Consider the following 15,856-nt stretch of genomic DNA (forward strand, 5'->3'; position numbering starts at 1 on the left):
AGCTTCGTTCACAACGGTGAATCGATATTAATAATATCATATTATTCAACTGATTGAAAATGATAATTACATTTTTCGTGAAAATTCAATTCTTTTAATGCTTAATACCACATTTTAGAAGGTTTAAAACAAATATCTCCCAATGACTGGGACACGATACATTCAGCCCCACTTGTGTCCAAAGTCCAATAATATATAACATTATACTTGCCATACACCCCGTCATTTGTTTGTGAATACGTTAGCCATTTCCATTTATCAAATCAACCTATTCGCAACTTTAATTTTTTTTGGAACTTAGTCGTAGGAAATACTAATGTTCTTTGAAAATTTTCGATTACTTAATGATTTGAATGCTTATTGACTTTGATTAACAAGTTATGAGAGAGTTATTTGATATAAAAGTTCAAGGGGTGCACAAAAACCTAAAACACCCCTCTTGGTTACGCCACAAATAAAATATTCTTGTATTCCGTGTTATTATAATTTCATAGCTGGCAAAAACAATCATTGGGCATGTAGCCACATACGTCCACTTGACTTCAATACATTTTTAAACTATACTCCGTCTCAAGTACGCCACAAGAGAATGCACGCTAAAAACAATTTTCGTACATTCTAGCGCATCCTTTGCTGTAATATTAACTAATCAGTTGCCGCGTGGTTGAGGAAATGTAGCCTCAAAACGACAGAGCTTGATCATTTAGGTTTTTTGTGGAACTGAAAATATCCATTTTTCTAGAAACCACATTAACAAATTGGCTATTTTGAAATTTTCAATCAGATAATCTGTTTTATTTTAAATATAAAAACTTAAAATGTTATATTGTACATGTAACTTGTAACACACAAAACATTAAATAATATCATTGATACTAGTATTTATAATCAATGATAATATAAATAAAAAAATTATTTAAAAATATAGATTAGAACAAAAGAATACATTTATCAGGTTACTCACTCTGTAGGACATAATATGAAGACTGAAGCCATAAAATAAAAGTGACAGAAAATTATTTTGCTAAATAGAGATGAAATTTTTTTAATTATCAATTATATCATTATGGAATTATTATAGCAACTACTAAATAATAAACTTTATAACTAAACAATAATAAATATAACTATAAATCACATCAGTAATACAATAAGTCAATAACAATACATTAACCTTTAGGATAACTTACAATCTATACATAGATTATTAGAATTAAACATAAAATATATACAGGCAATTATTTTTGAATGATAGTAAATAACTTTACATTGTATTATACATTTTAAAGTTGTTTTTTCAAGACCATAAAGATACATTTTATTTTAAGAATACATTTATCTAGTTTAATATTATAACTATGTTATAAATTGTTTACAAAACAATACAATATAAATAAGACCAGATTGTTTCTAATGCGCTTTTATATTAATTTTAATAGATGTACATGATTTTATATGACTATTATGGGTTTTGATAAGTGGTCGATGATGTATATTATTACTAGTGAAATGTTTATATAATTATTAAAAAATGTTTAATGTATTTTTTTTTAAACATAAAATTACAATTATATAAAACATCCCTTTTCAATGTTTTAAGATTAAATTTTCTTTGATCTAACACAATATACTTTTGTATATTCTATAATTTTATAAACAGAAAATGTTTTCTTTAGATTAATGAATTTCTTTGAATTTCTTTAAATTTATTCTTTTAATTTAGTTAAACCATAACTATTTGTAAACTTTAGATGAAATATTAGTCATAAGAAAATTTTACTCACAGAATAATAATAACTATGATTTATAAACATAATATTGTCACGTTAACAGTGAAGTTAATTAATTAAAAATTGATATTAAATTAGTAATAATATTACTAATTATAAAAATTAGTAAACTAATTAAATTAAGCATTTTCTCAAAAATTAAGATTTTAGATTTTACTTAGGAACACAAATTGGCTTCTATCAGTCAAGCTTAGATATCTGATACTTAAGGTTTGCTGGATGTAGCAGCTAACATTTGACTTATCATTTCACGAACTCTGTGTTGTTCTTGTAGTTGTTTACGCAATTCAATAATATCTTTATCTTTTTCTAAAGCAATATTTTCTAGATTTCTAATAAATGACATTTTGTTATTGATTTCCTATTAAAAATATAGAAAATATTCAATCAGCAATAATATTAGATATATATGCCAAAATATTGGTTTTATTTCAATATTATGTTGACTCACTAAATAGTTAATTAAAAAAACTTACCTCAGATTTTTCATTGATAATACTTAGTTTTTCTGTTAGTTGTTGTTCTAATTTAGAAACTTGAATTTTATTTTCTAGAAAAGTTGAAAATGTTTAATTTGATATTTTAAACACAAGCAAATACAATAATTTATGGACATATTATTAATTGTAATATAAACTTAATTTTACCAGTTTTTTCACTTTTTAATTGATCCAGTAAATCTGCTTTTATTTTATCGCTTTCAAAACGTAGATCTTCTAATTGTTTTTCAAGATTCTTTATTGAAGAATTTTGATCTTTAATAATTTGACGTTTTGATTCATAATTTTGTGATAGCTAAGGTAATATAATTTATAATTTATATTTATTGAATATTATAATTTATTATTTTAAATCACATAAAATGAATTAATTACTTTTGCAAAGTTATTACTAGTTATTGAAAATTGTTCAGTAATATCATTTAATTTTTTTTTTAAATCTTTGTTTTCTACTGATAACTCTTCAATTTCTTGATGATTATCTAATAACATTTGATTTAGTTGCATTGATTCACTATTTAAACAAACTAATTTATAATTTAACCGTGTTATTTCTTCTGAAGCATTATCAAGACTCTGTTTTAACCACACTTCAGTTTGTTTTAATGTATTCATTTTGTATTGATATAATGTAATAACATTACTCGTTTTTATGTTAAGTATCTGAAACAAAAAATATATATTTAGTTTGATAAATTAATACTGCAAAAAATAGAACCATACAAATAATTTTTTTACTTCATTAGAATTGAACATATTTTCTAATTTATCAATAAACACTTTTAATTTTTCTTCTTGAGCAAACGAGCATAATGGCTTTATTTCAGTCTCCTCTGAATTTGTAGCCGTTAAATTTTTTACTTTAGTTGTAGATAATTGATCAATTTCTTCCAAACAATCAGATAACATTAAAGTACTAAATAAAAATAAAAATAAAATGAAAAAAAAATATTACATTTAATAATAAGTGATATGTTACCTTTGTTGTGAAAATTTGGTTATGAGATCTAATACTTTTTGTTTCATAGTTTTTGAACCTTTATAAATTATAAATGCTAGTACACGATAGACATGTTTTTGATTCAATATCTCAGAGTATAAAGACATCCAAGTGGGATTTTTAGCTACCAATTCAGATAGAAAACACAGTGCTTCAAGGTATACAAATGTGATATTTTGTAAATTATTTAGATTTTTAATATCAACCAATATCAGAGAATGAAATAAGGACCGAAGAGACTGAAAAATAAAATGTATTATTATTAAATAAAACATTATAAATTATTACTTACAGACATATGAAGTTTTTCTTCAATTATTTCATATAGATTTTGCATCTTTAACATTTCTTGAAGAATTCTCAAGCATGTCCCATATTTATTCCATGTAGATATAATTGAATCATTTTCTACATTTGTATTTGGTTCGAATAAAACAATTAGCAATATCTGAAAGACATAATTAGTATACATTTACAGTTAGTAATACATTTTAAGCAGATACTTTAATAGATACTAATAAATAATAGAAATAAATGCTGTGATAAAAATACAAATTTATATATAAAAAAATCCTCTAAAATTTGTGTTTGTTTTTTATTCTATATTGAAGTGCATATTTAAATTGTAAATAGGTTTAATTCAATATTTGGTCTATTATTTACATAACGTTTTTTAAACTAAATCTTAAATCTTTTTAAATCTTTAATAATTGCATAGGTACAAGATAACATGCCATTCACATTTTTTTTTTTGCTGCAACATTAATTAACTATTAAAGTGGTAATAAAAAATGTTTATTTTCAATAGTTTTTTATTAAAATTAAAAACTTACTACGGATTTAAACTTACATTTAAACTCTTTTCCAGATTTTCATAAATATCAAACTTAAGGGTTTGATCCATATAATTATTAAAACTTCGTACATTAATAATTATTGTTTGTAAAATTGCCATAGCTTGTTCATGAAGATTTGAAAATTGAGTCCAATGCAAAATGTAAATTATAATTTTAGGATATACTGTGATTAAATCTTCATTTTTGAATTGAATAACATGATGAACAAATTGTAAAATTAAGTCTATACTTTGTAATGTTATGTGATAATTGTTTTGAGACTTGTCAATATGTTTAAAATTGTTTGTAGACTCCAGTATTTTAATTAGATTTGTTTTATAGCTAAAACATTAATAAATTAAAGTTAGAAAATAGTATATACTTACATCAAAATTTAAAATATAAAATAAACATACTTATCATATTCTAAAACCGAGTTTTTCCAACGTGAATGTTCACTTATATCAATAAAAAAGTCTACTGCATGGCGTAGAACAAACACATTTTTTAGTTTAAGTCCTTCTTCCAAAACAACAAATGTTACATCAATTAAATTGTTAACATCAACATCTGGTATTTGACCAGATACTTGTTCTAAAACTAATAATAATTTGTACACTTGAACTTTGATGAATATATCATCAGATTGTAATTTTAAAAGCAGGCGCATGAAAGATTTAGAATGTGTACATTTCACAAGTGTAAACATGGCAAATTTGTTTTTACAACACACATTTACTAAAACGCCTAAACTAAATGATATAAGATCTTTGTCTTCAGTTGAAATCCATTTTACCAACAGACTAATTAGTTCAGATGAATGGCCTTCTTGCCATTGAATTTTAATTCTATATGTCAATTCCTAAAAATGTATAATATTTATATTTTGGTTCTAATATATACTTATAACTAAACAGGGCTCAGAGATTAAAGTACTAAAAAAATTAATTTTTAGAAATTTAATATGCATAAAAAATTTAATAACATTTTGACTGTGTATTGATACAAAATTGAGAATCAATTAACAACGTGTATGATGCTATTTAGGATCCCATATATTTAAAGTAATTATTTATTATTTCATACACAGGTCTGAATGTTTTTTGTTATTATTTAGCATGGATTAAATGCATGTTTTAAAATGTGTATACTTATTTCGTTTGAATGTATTGCTGTATAGGACCAATTTTAAAATATTATCTTTTAGAAGACTATTGTTTTTTTACTTTTATCATATGCCCTGGGTGAAAACTACAAAAATACGAACGCGAATGATGTATTAATTATGCAAAACTAAATAAAAAACATTTAATTTTTTTTTTTTACTTTTAATTATTTGAGAATAGGTATTCTCTATTGGTTATTACTTCAATACTAACATCTCATTTACATAAATTCCAATAATTTCAAATCTAATTTCAAAAATTCTTGATGTGTAAAAACAAAAATTCAACTGAACTCAATTTGATCCATTTATATATATAAATAAATCTTAAAACACCACATACAATTATAAATAAACAAATTGGTGACTTAATTTGAATGTTTTAAAATAAACAAAAAAAATAAAATAAATATGCAAAGCACTAATGAGCCCTGCTTATAAGTTAAAATTAAATTTAATGAATAGACTTTAATTTACCTGAAGTAGTTTGAGTATTTTAATTTTTTTATCTAGAGATAATTCATCTTTTAGTAATTTTGTTAGAATAAGTGTAAATTCATTATTGTTTAGTATTGTGTTTTGAAAAAATCCTTGTTTAACAATAGACTGCAATAAATTAACAGCAGCCCATGTAATCTCAGATTCATCTTTAATATTGCTCATCAACTCATATAAATTAATGCAAAACTCATGTCTTAATGCATCTTTAGAATTAAAAATGAATTCATGCTGTCCAAGGATCTAAAAATAAATTTTACAAAAACAATAATTAATGAATTATTATATATAGCTAAATCATTTCTACTAAATACGTAATCACAAATAAAAATAACATTAACTAATAATATATTATATTATATTATTGAGTAAATATAAGTTATTATTATTGTTGCCCATTGTTTAGCATAACTATAATATTATATAACATTATTTGAAACTAGAAATTTAGTTTTTAACTTTACTTAATTGTCTTAATACAAATTAACTGAAATTAATTAAATAGATATAAGTGATTACAATAGAATATTTAATATTTATGAGTCTTTACCAAAAACATTTACAAGATGTAAATGAAGGTATGTTACCTAGTAAAAGTTAAACCAATCAATAATATATGAATAATATTAGGCTATTCTAATAAAACTTATAGATACATTTAAAATCATCATACACTAAAATTTCCGTGTAAACAAATTTTGGCAATTATTAGCATATTATAAATTACTCAAACAAGATTTAATATTACATACCTGTAATGAACAGAGAACTGCATTAAAAGATGATTCATCGCGACAAAATGAATATTGCTTGGCAGCTACAATAAAATTCTTTAAATGGTTATGAAATGAAGGTGTCATTAAGTCATCCATTATTTTGATGGAGGATACTTATTTAAAAACTTTTAGAAACCCTTACTTAATAAATAGTTAAATTAAAATTAAAAATTGTAATAAGTTCAAGTTTAAATCCATGAATTAAAATTAACTGAAATTACTAATCAGTAATTAATCTTGAGATAGCATAGAACCTAACCAGAAGTTCAGAAATTAATATTTGCGAGTGATATCAATATTGAATTAATTTACAATCATTGTTAGATTGTATTTTATTGTTCTTAAATACTTATGTATGTATGAAATGAATTATTAAACAATCATAATTAGTGAAAGGAGTTGACTAATTTAGTGATTTATAATTTTATCTTTTTATCTATATAGTGCATTATAATATTTTATTATCTTAAATATCAAATCGCTAATCGCTATGAATCTGTAAAAAGAATTTAAATATTTTTTAGTTCTGTTTATTTTCCGTTAAATTCTGATAAAAAAAAAAAAAGTATCAATTTAAATCAATATCATGGAAGAGAAATATTATATCCAAAGAAAGGCCCAAATAATTGTCCAGGAAAAAGCCATGTAAATATCGCCAATATCGGTCGAGTTACAAAAAATTAAATAACAGAAAATTCCTAACCATCTTACAGGTGGTTACAACACAAATCTATGCTCAACAGATCACGTTTAGCTTCGTTATCAGGGCCCAAGAAGGGGAGACTTGTACAGGGGACCGGATATTTTAGTGGCCAATTGAAATGAATTTGTAATTTTTGAAATTTTGATAAGAAGAATTATTATAATATATTAAACAAATAAACAATATTTATAGGGCTGCAAAACATTTAGTATAGGAGCCATAAATTTGATAGAGGCCTGTTCGTTACTTTAAATATTATACATATATGTCATAATACAACAATACAAGTATATTATGAGTTAATACGCTAACAGAAGATATAAATAATCAACTTTTCATTGTTGAAATCCAATTCTTAATTATAATGACATATAACAGACATCATTTTTCCATTTTCCATAGTTTTTTTGAAAGTATCATGAATGCCAGTTTGGAATACTTTTCAAAAATGTATAATCCTATTAAAGTAATATCTATTGTTTAAAATTAAAATCATTTTTCCCCCAAATGTTTTTCTCCAAATCAATTCTTGTTTTTAAAATTCTGTTTGTTTTTTACCTATGATTCCTCAAAGTACTTTTTAAATTGAGTTTGCTACTAATGGTCAATATTTTGATCATTAAACTATGTGTTTGAATATTTTAAACACAAAATAATTAGATTTTACAGATACTAAAAACAATCTTATAGAACAAAATGAACATTCTGATTCAATAATTAAATTTTTTTTTTTAAATAAATATATTATAAAAAAAAATCAGTCTTATCATAACTAATTCATATTTTTTACATGTTGACATATTTTTAAAAATGAATTATGAATATATAAGGAAATAACATCATTAACGAGTTATTAAACTCACTCATAGAAACATAATTTGGTAATATTTTTTATATTTTTTTTTAGTGTTTAAAATAGTTGCTGATAAGTATAATATTTAAATTAGTCTTCTCTCAAAACTAACAATTCTTCTTGTGTAATGTGTATTCGTAACTCTTTTTCAACCAATATGTCACAGATGTTTGGCAGTTCTTCTTGAAGGTAAAATGCAGCTTCCATGTATAAAAACTGAAAACACATTTTTTTAGTTCATAAAATATACATTTAATAAAATTAATAATTAAATATACTTTATGCCATGGACAATTTTCAACGGCTTCATAGTAACATTTTTTATAATCCGATGGTGAGGTTTCAGATATATAATGTAGATAAAGTCGCCAAAACATTGGACACTTTTTCATTCCAGTGATATTGCTAAGATTTCTTATGAAATAGTCAAACAAATTACGCATATTTTTGCATACATCCAAAATATTTCCACCACCTATAAAAATAGAAATTTAAATATATGGTTTTTGTATAATTACATTTTAACTGATTTATAAAATATAAATAGTAAAAGATTATAATAGGTTATAGGTACAACATTTAAAAATCATGTTAATGTTCATAATAACAATGCTTTTATTTTCTACAAAAATTTGTTTTAATTATTGCAGAACCAACCATTCCAGAACTCCAGAGTTGCTTTTTAAAACACAAAAATACTTTAATTGCAGATCGTAGGAGATATATTTAACACCAAAAAATTCTAACATTACAGATACAGTTTATAACCTTATAACATTGCATTAAAAAATCAATACAATTCAATTTTCACCAAATACAAAATACGCATATTTTTTAAAACATGTTTATTTAAGTCAAAAAATAAATTAAAGAATCTTACCATATATACTCATAGAACTGTCATTGTTGTTCAAATGTTTTCTTGCTACATCACTTGCTATTCGCAATCGTTCTCTCCCCACGAGAATCAACATTAATCTGACAGTTTCCATATTTGTAGCTAAAACATTGTCAACATAAACATTTTCAATTTGCCATAGTGGTGTTCCAAAACCTCCATGCTTAGTCTGTAAAAAAATAAATGAACAACTTTTATTGTTAAATGAGAACAAAAGCATAAAATATTAAAAATGTAAGAGTGTTGTACAAATTTGAATGATCACATAAAATTATTAATATATTATTGAAAACAATTTTTAATCATAATACAATTTATGTTTTTGTAATTTTTTTATATATCTTTAACACATTTTATATTAATCTTAATATTCAGTATAGGATTTTTGTGGCATAACTAAAAAGCTTAATATTTAATTAAAAAATGTTATAGATTATAAAGATGTAAAAAAATATGTTTAAATATATAACAATACGTTAGTCAAAGATATTAATGTAAGAATGTAAGGCAATTGAGTCAGAAATTTAAGTTGAATCAATGTTTTACTACTAAAAAAGTAAAAGTCATCTGATGCATTGGTGCAAGTATTTATATTATATATCTAATTAAAATTGGGGAATAAAGAACTAACTACTGAACTAGAAGATAGTAAAATTGTTTATGTATATATGTTTGGTAAAACTGATATTGATGACATTTCCCAGCCAATAATGTATTTTATTTCTTTCACTGATCCAGACATACTATTACATCCAAAACATAAACATTTAGATCATTCACTGCTTCAGATGAAGTATTACACTTTAGTGTTTTATAACATTATCATTGGCTAGACAATTATTTTAAACTTAAATAATTAGATCATTGAGATATTATAATGTTTGGTTAAAAACTTAATAAAAGAAAAAAATTAGATCATTAACATCTTGAAATTAAATTTTAAAAATGTAAAAATTAAATTTATTCTTATTTTATATAGCATACATAGGTTGCAGAGCACAAAATAGTGTAGCTTAAAAATGTAATACTAACAACTTTAACAATAATATTGATTCAATTTTTAATATTAATACATTTAAATTAATATACCGTTGTGATAATAATTATATAGTATAGAATAACATTAAAAACAAAGCTGTAATCATTAATTTAATTTAAAATAAACAAAAGGTTAGGTCAACCATTATATATTTGTATATAACAATAATATAGTGTACTATAAAGGGAATTACTATCATCCACAAAATAGCATAAATCCACTGAAGCATTCAGTTTAAGATGTACATTAAATATACTCAGCTATCTCCCAATATGTGATCTACTTCCGTGTACTATCAAACTATAAATAAGAGTATAATATACTATCTACCATTTTAGACTAATGTAACAGATGGTCATCCATAAAATACCAACCAAAATTAAATATTTCATCTTATTTTTTCATAATGATTAATGATACATAATTTATCATGAAATAACAGTTAAGTTTGTTTAGTGTAGTTTTAAATGAAGATAAAATTGTTAAAAAAAATGTGTGGTACAAATAAGACTTATTAGAGAGGTACTTCACAGAATATTGGAGGTGAGGATTAGAGGATTAAATAAAACAAATAATATTCCTACAAACAAATACGGAAAATAAGTAACCCCTACCGTACCACCCCACACCCAATGACCTATGTTGCAACGGATTCACCTAATAAAAAATAATATTTTTAATCATCCTTATGATATATAAATTATGTTTTGTTGATAAAAATACATTTAATTTTTTTTTATATATTTTTATATTGCAGTAAATTATGTTTATTTTGATAGACCAAATATTGGGAGATCAGTATAAACAAAAAATGTCTTTATATCTTTTTACCTCATTCCAAAGCATTGAAAATAAAAATTGCATATTGTGAGAGTATTTCGATATTGAACTTCTTAAACACATTTTTAATTCTTTATGATACGTTTTTGATTTGTTACAATGATAATTTAAAATTACAATCATTGTTTCAGTTAAGATTTCTTCAGCAGCACTGTAACAATTACAAATTTATTAATAACATTTAAACTTAAACGCATATATAAAAATTGTTTTACTGTATTTTGGGGTAGTCATTTGTTGTAATAATATTTTTAATTTTTTTTATTATATCTCTTAGCATAGATACAGAATCTTGTACATTTTGAGTCAAATATAAAAACCAAGCATGGCAGACAATCCATTCAATGAGAAATTGTGGTAAATAATTATACTTCAAATCATAATATGCAAATTGTTCTTTTTCATTTAGAATGCTCTCCGTGACATTATCGAATACAAGCATAGCCTTTTCTGTTAAATTCAAACTTGCTTGCTTTGGTAGTACTCCGGTTGCAAGAGCTATAAGTGTTTGTAAAGCTTTTTCTCTAAATCCAAAACAATTATTATTAATAATGATTAATGATATAAGTATAATTTATTTTGATAAAAAAAATTTTAAATGTTAAAAAGATATTACATACTTGCATTCAGATTGCATCAATATTTCCACTATATTTTTATAAATAGCTGTGTATGGTGCTCGATAAGTAATATTCAAATAAACTGGTTGATTACCCAACAAAACGGATTGACTATCAATTAATTTCTGTAAAATTTTTAGTGCATCATCTTTTTTGCCTACTTGATTTTTGAGTAATGCAAATTCAATGAACAAAGGAATATTATTTCTGCAACACAAAAATAAATTTTTTCTATGTAAAGTTATTTTATTTGAATATTAAATATTACCTGTACTGAGGTTTTCCAAGCAACATTTTTACTTCAGACACTAAACAACTGTTATCAGAGCTGAAATTTACAATCATACGATATCTTTCAAATCTTAGCCACCACACCAAAAACATATTGGATTCATCAATATAATCCATAGCATATAAACAATCAGTTATATGTCTTAAAATGGTAGTTAAGAAACGAGAATATGTTTGGCTGGAAATAGATTCATCATAATAGTTAGGCGGTATTGCTGTATTGAGCATTACCAACAATGCATTACTCGCTTTTTTTTCGCCAAAGTTTGCTAGAAAAAATGTGAATATTAATATGTTATGATTGTAGCAAAAATTACAGTCATTAAACGTGTAAAAGATATTAACTTACTATCTTCAAAATGATGAGCCATAAAGAGACTGCTGAGAACAATCTCAAGGCTATCTAAATAATAATGGCATTTATGAATGCCTAATTGGTAAGCAACAAAATGACGAAATGGTAAAATGGGCATTTTTAGTAAAATAAAGCAGGCTGTAACCAGATTTGAAATGACAGACTTATGACTTGCTAAAGGTTGAACTAATTCTGACATTTCTTCGGGTAAAACAACTCTTTGAGGATCTTCTGCATCATCTGCCATATGCTTAGGAAGAGGTAACCAACGATCACGTGTTCTTAATGATTCCACTTGATACCATGCTTTATTCAGAGGCATAGTTTTCAGTTCATTATCAAAAACTGTAAGATATTAAATAATCATTAAATTGATAACATACAAAAATTTATATTATACTTAGTTTCATAAAAGAATATGCTATAGGCAGTGATCAGTTTTTGTCTGTTGGCAAACTTTCACACAACAACATAGTGACCAATGAAAGGGAAAAATTATTTGGAACTGGTATATTCCCATTTTAAACAAAGCATAGAGTAATATTATTCAATTTCATTTACTTATGTCATCAGATGCCTCAATATAAAACTTTTCGATAAGATCACTATCAAAATGGTTAATGCTGATTGAAAAATACATGTTTATTAATGTTAATAATTGTTCATAATGTCCAGCTTGTCTTAGAAATAAACCACACTTCACAAACAGCTCTATAACATATTAATATACATAAAAAACATTTATTAATATATATATTATTTTTATTATTAACACAAATTTGCCCTAGGCAAAATAGGCCATAGGATTACAATTTTTTTTTATTAATTAATTTAAACTAGAATTGATATTAAATTATACTAACCAATAATATTTAGTTGTATATCAAGTTGTTTATTCAATGGTAAACCTCGTTTTAATTTACCCAGGGCAAACATTGCATCCGAATACCTTTTCAGAACACTAGATGTTGTACAGTCTGATAAAGAGTTTTGGCTTACATTTATATAATGACTCCATAATAATGCTTGAGGGGATTTGGATGAACTATATTTTTCTAATTCTTTCAACAACTCTTTATTAAGCTAATACATAAAAATAAAATTATTAAAAAATATTTTATAATAATTTATGAGACACAAGAGACATTACTTCTTCTGGTGTAAAATAATCTTCAGCAAGTGTCCATTTCATATCTAAAAGTTGGCTATTTTCAAAATTAAATATTAGTGCTTTGTCTAGTATAGCAAGTTGCTTCTCTAAGATGACTTTCTTATTCAATTTACATTTATAACCATATCCACGGTTTAAAGAATGTAAGGCTTCCTGCAAACAATAGTTTTAAGTTCATTTAATGTAATTTTCACAAAACAGTTGTGAAGCCAGCATATATGGCTAGCTGGCTAGGAATGTTAGACAATGGATAATTAAACAGAATAGAGAGTGAGTGTATCAGAGACGAGATTAGAAAAAGAAAATAATTCATTAGATACAATGTAAGAGTGGCACCAAAATTGTACACAAAATGAGAGTGGAATATGTTGACATACCTGACTGAATAAGTCATGTTATGAAAAGAGGTAACTCGGCTACTCAGAGGCAGCGAGAGTAGGTAAGGAATTTAATGTAATTAATGTAGACATGGAGAGGAATGTCAAAAAAGAGACGGATGGGCAAAATAACATTTAAAAGATTTATGTCAATAGATAGGAGGTGGTCACTTATGCAAGTGTAGGACAAGGGTGACCTACCTCAAATAGTTGGGGTGAAGGAAGATGGAAAATAAGGAATTCTATTTTCAAAAATAGAATGCATTTAAAATAAAATCTTACTTGATGATTAACAAATTTTATCCATGAATCAATATCATTTGGCTGCTCAGCTAAATGTTTATTATAATTAGCAGTCAATTCAGTTAAACGATTCTCACATTTTATTGAATTTAACTCGACTTTTTCAGTATTATCATCATCTTCTTGGACTTTTTTAGGAATATTTATTAAAATTTTGTTTTGGGTTAAACAATCTTCTTCAATATTTATCTCAATACTTCTGTCACCACAATCTTTTTCTTTTAAAGTGTAATATCTTTTATTTTGTTTTTGTTTAAAAGAATTATATACCCATCCTTGATGATCTAGAACATGATACTTATTACTCACACGAAACCTTAAAAAAATAAACAAAAAAATGTATAAAATTTTAATAAAATATATCTAAATAGAAATGCTCTAATTATTTTCATTATTAACTTACATAGGAGCAGCAGGTCTATACAGTTTTTCAACTTTTAAATTTCCCAATTCTCTTTTACAATCGATTGTAATAAAATCACAATCCTTTAGAACTTGGTCAATATATAATCTAAAAAATTAAAATTAAACAATGAATGTATAAGTATTTAGTACAAATAATTATTCACAACAAAAATGCCTGCTTGCTTAAATTATGACTTACTTTGGCCGTTTAATTTTTTTAACATGTTTTTTATCCTTCTTTTTTTTTCTTTTTCCATGTAATTTTTTGTACAATTTATAAGAATTTTTTACATTTATCTCATGCTCTTGTTTTTCATTATCTTCGATTGCATCTTTAATTAGTTTTAAAGCTTCAGGCTTAAAACTAGAATTATCAAGCCATTCTAATTGTTCCTTTTGTTTTTTGTTTGCTATAAAAACAATTGTAATACAGGTTAACATTTAACATCAACAGAAAATTAACTTAATTATTTAAATTTAAATAAAAACTTAAGTATCCTTGATGACTAATGCAAACAAGCTATCTTGGATGAAGTGAACTAAAGCATTTTCAGGCAACAAATTTAAACCAATGTGAAACTGATAATATTGCTACCCTTATTAATGGTTATTAAACAAAGTCAGATCTAAGATACCTATAAGAATTGTCGAATTCACCAATAAATCAGTTGAATAAACTCTTACCTTCCTCATCAGCAGTTGAACTAGACTTGACTGAGCTATCTAGAAATGCTGGAAATAAAGACATGACGTCCAACTATTACAATAAGCAAGGAAATAAAATATTGTAAATAATTAATAAGAGATTTCTAAATAAATAAATAACATTTATTACGATTTTGAATAGGAACGTAAATTGGTAAATTAAAAAAAGGTTGTATATTTGAATTAAGATTAACCCTTATCATTTATCAATCAGCTATCGCCTTATCAGTATTACAGCCATATCATAGATTAAATAAAACAGATGATGCAGGATGCAGGAGTGCACTACTGACTCTTCGCTTTTATGTAATCAGTAAATATTTTTTTTAAATAAATTGTTTTATATGAGAAAAATTATGAAGATAACTGTTCGAGAAATCGTAAATTTTTAAGGGTGCAGTGCGTATCTAGATTTTTTTTTTTTTGGGGGGGGGGAGTTATAAAAAATATAACATTTTGAATTTTGTGTGTTTTATTACAATCAATAATCATACATTAAAGAATTAAACATTGAAAAAAAATCGGAGGAGGTTGGAGGTAACAACCCTCTAACCACTCCCACTGGATACGGCACTGTACGAATGATAATTCAATGTCATAAATTCTTGAATTTCCAATACTTAATTAAAATTAATATAACTTTCCCAGAAACTTTTCTATGTTCAAAATAGAAAAACCTCTCAGGAATTTCAAACACAATTTTAAATTTTCGATTAAAAAAGATGAATTTC

General features: G+C 24.6%; 2 protein-coding genes across 3 annotated transcripts; both read right to left on the reverse strand.

The window, feature by feature from the left end:
* Positions 1-765: 765 nt before the first annotated feature.
* Positions 766-7,023, reverse strand: LOC107162917 (uncharacterized). 2 transcript variants are annotated; one of them, XM_089220988.1, is made up of 11 exons: positions 6,542-7,023; positions 5,769-6,032; positions 4,543-4,988; positions 4,141-4,468; positions 3,583-3,738; positions 3,270-3,529; positions 3,014-3,206; positions 2,666-2,953; positions 2,438-2,585; positions 2,267-2,340; positions 766-2,151 (listed from the first exon to the last, which is right to left on the reverse strand). In XM_089220988.1, exons 1-11 carry the CDS (start codon positions 6,659-6,661, stop codon positions 1,996-1,998), a joined length of 2,433 nt encoding a protein of 810 aa, XP_089077114.1. In that variant the 5' UTR covers positions 6,662-7,023; the 3' UTR covers positions 766-1,995. The 2 variants fall into 2 exon arrangements, with proteins under 2 accessions (XP_089077114.1, XP_089077115.1); XM_089220989.1 differs by having other exon boundaries at positions 3,029-3,206; positions 6,542-7,003.
* A 1,122-nt stretch (positions 7,024-8,145) lies between these two features.
* On the reverse strand, positions 8,146-15,313 carry LOC107162921 (nuclear exosome regulator NRDE2). The gene is made up of 15 exons (XM_015510084.2): positions 15,105-15,313; positions 14,620-14,830; positions 14,419-14,526; positions 13,995-14,331; positions 13,315-13,488; positions 13,028-13,247; positions 12,726-12,875; positions 12,159-12,509; positions 11,787-12,078; positions 11,519-11,725; positions 11,114-11,422; positions 10,890-11,049; positions 9,002-9,188; positions 8,400-8,596; positions 8,146-8,337 (listed from the first exon to the last, which is right to left on the reverse strand). The coding sequence occupies exons 1-15, from the start codon at positions 15,166-15,168 to the stop codon at positions 8,212-8,214; spliced, it is 3,093 nt and encodes a 1,030-aa protein (XP_015365570.2). The 5' UTR covers positions 15,169-15,313; the 3' UTR covers positions 8,146-8,211.
* Between the last annotated feature and the right edge of the window lie 543 nt (positions 15,314-15,856).

This window comes from Diuraphis noxia, unplaced genomic scaffold (assembly GCF_037042655.1).
Source record: "Diuraphis noxia isolate RWA-SAM2 unplaced genomic scaffold, SU_Dnox_SAM2 contig0002, whole genome shotgun sequence".
Taxonomy (NCBI): domain Eukaryota; kingdom Metazoa; phylum Arthropoda; class Insecta; order Hemiptera; family Aphididae; genus Diuraphis; species Diuraphis noxia.

Excerpts from the sequence above, each read along its gene's own strand:
- LOC107162917 (XM_089220988.1), bottom strand. The coding sequence starts at position 6,661 with ATGGATGACTTAATGACACCTTCATTTCATAACCATTTAAAGAATTTT. Across the intron at positions 6,033-6,541 it reads CAGTTCTCTGTTCATTACAG|ATCCTTGGACAGCATGAATT; the intron begins GTATGTAATATT and ends ATTTATTTTTAG. Across the intron at positions 2,954-3,013 it reads ATGAAGTAAAAAAATTATTT|ATACTTAACATAAAAACGAG; the intron begins GTATGGTTCTAT and ends TTTTTGTTTCAG.
- LOC107162921 (XM_015510084.2), bottom strand. The coding sequence starts at position 15,168 with ATGTCTTTATTTCCAGCATTTCTAGATAGCTCAGTCAAGTCTAGTTCA. Across the intron at positions 14,332-14,418 it reads TATAGACCTGCTGCTCCTAT|GTTTCGTGTGAGTAATAAGT; the intron begins GTAAGTTAATAA and ends TATTTTTTTAAG. Across the intron at positions 12,510-12,725 it reads TGAGGCATCTGATGACATAA|TTTTTGATAATGAACTGAAA; the intron begins GTAAATGAAATT and ends AATATCTTACAG.